Source organism: Rhagoletis zephyria, unplaced genomic scaffold (genome assembly GCF_001687245.7).
Source record: "Rhagoletis zephyria isolate East Lansing unplaced genomic scaffold, Rhagoletis_zephyria_1.1 Rzeph_scaffold_02333, whole genome shotgun sequence".
NCBI lineage: Eukaryota > Metazoa > Arthropoda > Insecta > Diptera > Tephritidae > Rhagoletis > Rhagoletis zephyria.
In genome coordinates this window covers 80,765-85,021 of record NW_016159417.1, presented here as the reverse complement: position 1 = coordinate 85,021, position 4,257 = coordinate 80,765, and the positions used below count along the sequence as shown (strand labels likewise).

General features: G+C 37.9%; 1 protein-coding gene across 1 annotated transcript in view; it reads right to left on the bottom strand.

Moving 5' to 3' along the window:
- Nucleotides 1-688: 688 nt before the first annotated feature.
- Nucleotides 689-4,257, bottom strand: part of LOC108366601 (mucin-2-like) — a 4,995-nt gene continuing 1,426 nt past the window's right edge. Inside the window, exon 2 of the mRNA XM_017621050.1 lies at nt 689-2,184. Coding sequence (XP_017476539.1) covers nt 844-2,184 — 1,341 coding nt within the window. The 3' untranslated portion in view covers nt 689-843. The remainder of the gene's footprint in view (nt 2,185-4,257) is intronic.

Here is a 4,257-nt window from a genome sequence, read left to right as displayed (position 1 = left end):
GATTCACAACAACACTACGATGAGAGTGAGCACAGGGGCCTCGGGGAGTGGAGAGACTGAGTTCAATAACCAACAACAGATGAAAATTTGTTAAAATCGACATAGTACAAAGGAGTGAATTAAGTGATTACAAAGTGATTACTCGGTAAACACAATGTAGATAACGAACGTCTGCGATAACAATGGAAACGGAAATACACCATGAGATGCGACAATAGCAACATAGTGAAAAACGACCAAATTAAGTACTCATTAATGCACAAAATGAGTTGCTGTTTGTTGTTGGTGCTTTGTTGCAGATGTGGTGAATATGTGAAAAAAAAACACGCACAACGAACGTATTTATATGTAGATAAGGTAATACATACTTGTATAAGTACATACATATGTATTATTTTAAAACGGTATTTTGTGAGTTGTAGTAAATGGCGAACGTGGTGAATTGCGGTCTGATCGTACAAGCTAATGCATTCGAATGTTGGTATACATAAATACATGTATGTTTCTACATATATGTACTCGTTTTGCTGCTGATTACTTGGTGGCTTTTTATATACTCGTTGTTGCTGCTGTTGTTGTTTTTGTGTGAATGAAAAATTATTGTTGTAACTACATAAATGCTCTTAGCCGATTACTTAATGGAAATTTCCAGTTCGCTTTAATTATATTTTTATATATATATTATATATATTTTTTTTTGTTTTTTGCTGGCATTGTACTAAATAGTTGTTATCGCTTGTTGCTGTTTCGGTTGCAATGCTTGTAGTAATTAATAATTGTTGCTATTTATTTACTGTTTCTATATGTACATATTTTTATTTATTTTTGACAATTTTTTCCCAATTAATTAGCCACAGGTAGGAGTTTTGTAATTTTTATAGTTGTATTTAACTCCGTCGATTGTGTTGAAACTGCTATTGAAGGCGTTGTTGTAATTGTATTTGTTGTTGTTGCTGGTGTTGTATTTGCATTATTTCTATTAGTAATAAGAAGATTTGGTGAATTCAATAAACGATTTATATTGTCGACTAAAGCAACAAGCTGTGATCGATCAACATCAACAGCAAACGGCAACGTGGTGGTTTCAAGTGGTTGTTGTGGTGTTGGTGTTGGCGGTAAGGATTGTGGAGGTGGAGTTGGAGTTGGAGTTGGAGTTTGTAGTGTGAATGGATTTCGTACTCGTACACTATTTGGCTTGCCGTCTACTGCGCCATCAAATGTGCCCAAATAGGTGGCTGGTATTGTTGGTGTTGGTAGTGTATCGCCGGCAACAATTTCTTTTGTTGCTGTAGCTGTATTTAAAATGTCCGAGATTGTGGTTGGTTTGGTGGGATATTGTATTGATGTGGCAGTGGTGGTAATTGGGATAGTCGAGGGTGTTGAGGGTGTTGAGGGTGTGGATGTGGTGGTGGTGGTGGTGTAGGAACTTTCTGTGTCAGCTTCAATTGTGGCAGATGTTGTGGCTAAATTAGGTATATTTGTGTTGCCTCTATTGGCATTAGTGCTACTCGAACTTTTACCTTTATTTCTAGGTATAACTAATATGGAATTAATGGTAGTGGTGGGCAATGTGACTGGTGAAAGGGTTGTTGGTGCAGGCGTGGGAACGTTGGTAGTAGTTGGTGATGGACTAGCCGCGACGGTAGTTGGATTTGGAGTGGTGAATATTTCAATGGGCCGACTGGTAGTGGCAATTGTCAATGGAGTTATTGGCTGAGGACGGATTGTTGTCACCGTTGTGCTTGTGATGACAGGCGTCGATATTGTGCTAGTTGTCGTGGTCGTTGTCGCTGTTGCTGCTGTTGTTGATGTTGATGTTGATGTTGACGTTGCAACACTAGTTGTTGCTTCTTCAGCGCCTTGCGCGAAACTCACTTTATTTGCTGCATCCGAAGATGATTCATTCGCTGGCGCGAATGTTGGCAAGACGATGCTTACACGCGTGCCACCAGTATCACTGCTGTCGCTGGGCGCCGATGTAGCAGCATCACTTTTGCTGAAAACACTATTTTTCTCCTGAGAATTAACATCATTACTGGAGTCATCATCGTCGTCGTCGAAATCAGCATCGAAGTCTGAACGCTCGGTGGTTGGTCGATTGTTGCCGAGCAGCGCCGGTAGCAGACTGGGACCGGCAACACGTATTACCTGGCCTATAATGCGATTAACTATGTCGTCGATTTGCTATAATGGGAAAGGGGTGGAAGAGTGCACCAAGTCAGAAACAACAATAAAATAGAAAAAATTTTGAAACATGGTATCGTTTTTTTTTAATTTCGGTAGATGAAGAAAATTCGCAGTTTTGAATGGTCTTTTTATTAGAATCCTTTTTGAAGCTTTTGGATCGATGCATATGAATGAGCGCAGCAGCTTAGTTTGAGAAGCCAATTGGGTTAAGATTTTTAATTAATTTTGATTTTTTTTTTGGTCCAATGCAATTAAATGTGATATATTTTAGTGCGGATGAAGAAAAAAATATTTCGAACAAATAATTATAACAAAAGTCTGAGTTATCCATAAAAGAGCGGACTGTGGTGGGGAAAAAGTTTTGAGTACTTAATAAGCAGCAAATTATTGCTACAAAACTTTTAAATTTTTTAATAAAAAACTGTTGAAAAATATCGTGTAATGAATTGCTTTATGATCATAAGGAAACCTAATATATATGTAAATAAGCATAAAAAATATCTGATGAAAATATCTAATATCGTTTATAACGAGAAAAGAGTTTGATATGAAATACCCCTAAATATTACACTGTACATAAAAAATAACAAGATTCCGACGAAAGATTCTGGTAGGGGCGACTCAAAAAATACGTGTTAAGGTAATAATCTTTTTGTAAATTCTTTTGGTAAATCGGCACAGAAAACTATGCAATCCTTACATTTTAGACATCTGCTTTGTTCTACGCAAAAGAAGACGGGAAATATTTTTGCGAAATTTTTTTTTTAGATGCGCCTTTTGTATCTTTTGAGGAAGAGGGTAAAATATGGCCATAACAAGGAGATTTAATGGGTTAAAATGTAACAGAAAAAATATTAAGTTGAAGTGGCTACCTGCATCCAGCAGAGAAGAGGCACGCTTAAGCCCTGTGAGCTCATTGAGGTACCATTTGTGAGGTTGTATTCGTTTCCGTCCGCTCACATGGACGTACAACCTTAGGTTGGCCAGACAGCCCAAAAGGTGATGGTGAAATGAGCTCATTCTAGCACCCGTTAGGGTAGGGCAGTGGCAGTGATAGTATTCTACGAATTCAATTTCGTCCTCGTCACGGCAGCCGCGGCAAAAATCTTCGGTGAGCAGGCTCATTCTACTAAATATATATGTATGTAGCATGCCTTCCCATCAAACAGTGACCGGTTATAATTCTGGACGTTTGCCTATGTAGACGGCGTTCTAGACAATGAAGTGAGCCGCACCTTTTCTTGTCGTTTTGGGGTTGCCCTGCACCCGGGTTCTTGCGCAGACCTTTTATTAGCTGTCTAGATAAAATGCTAACCTTTGCAGGTACTTAGATAGCGGTATGCACCAACGCGAGTTTCACACTTCCACTAACCATAAAACTGCCTGGCTATCGGAGCAGATGGTTACTCAAGACAGATTGGGACAAAAGTCGATAAGCCAAAGTGCAGCTCTTTTTATAGCAGCAAGCTCTGATTGACAGCCAATGACGGGAATTTGTTCCAAAATACATCAAAAAAGAAATTATCTCACTTCATTTCAGAGCGACAGTACTACGCCGATTTCGGGTTGACATTTAGTCTAGGTTCCCACGATAATCAAGGTAGTCTGCAGCAGTTAGCCTCGCACTTGTGGATGGAGCTACACTCAGAAAACAGATAGCTAAATATATTTATATCAGCAGAAGAATTGGTGACTGTAAGCGCATAGCGACGGTACTTTCGCAAAACCTCGTCTATCAAGACGAAGACTCTATTGTTAACAAAAAATAATTTTTAATAAGTTTTTTATCTGAATATTAAAGATAAAGTACTTTGAGTATAATATATATATAATAAATCTACGTATTTATGTCCTATTTTGAATTAATTTTACGAGATGCGAATTTGTTTTGATTTTTGAGATAAGAGGTTTTGCCAAAGTACCGTGTCTATAACTAGGATGTTCAGGATGTTAGCGTGTATGAAAGAAAAAAATGTTTTTCATAATATTTATTAAAGAGTCACCTGCGTCGGAATCTCGTTATTTCGGTAAAAGTTGCATAATTATCATAACTTATAAAAAAAAAAAAAA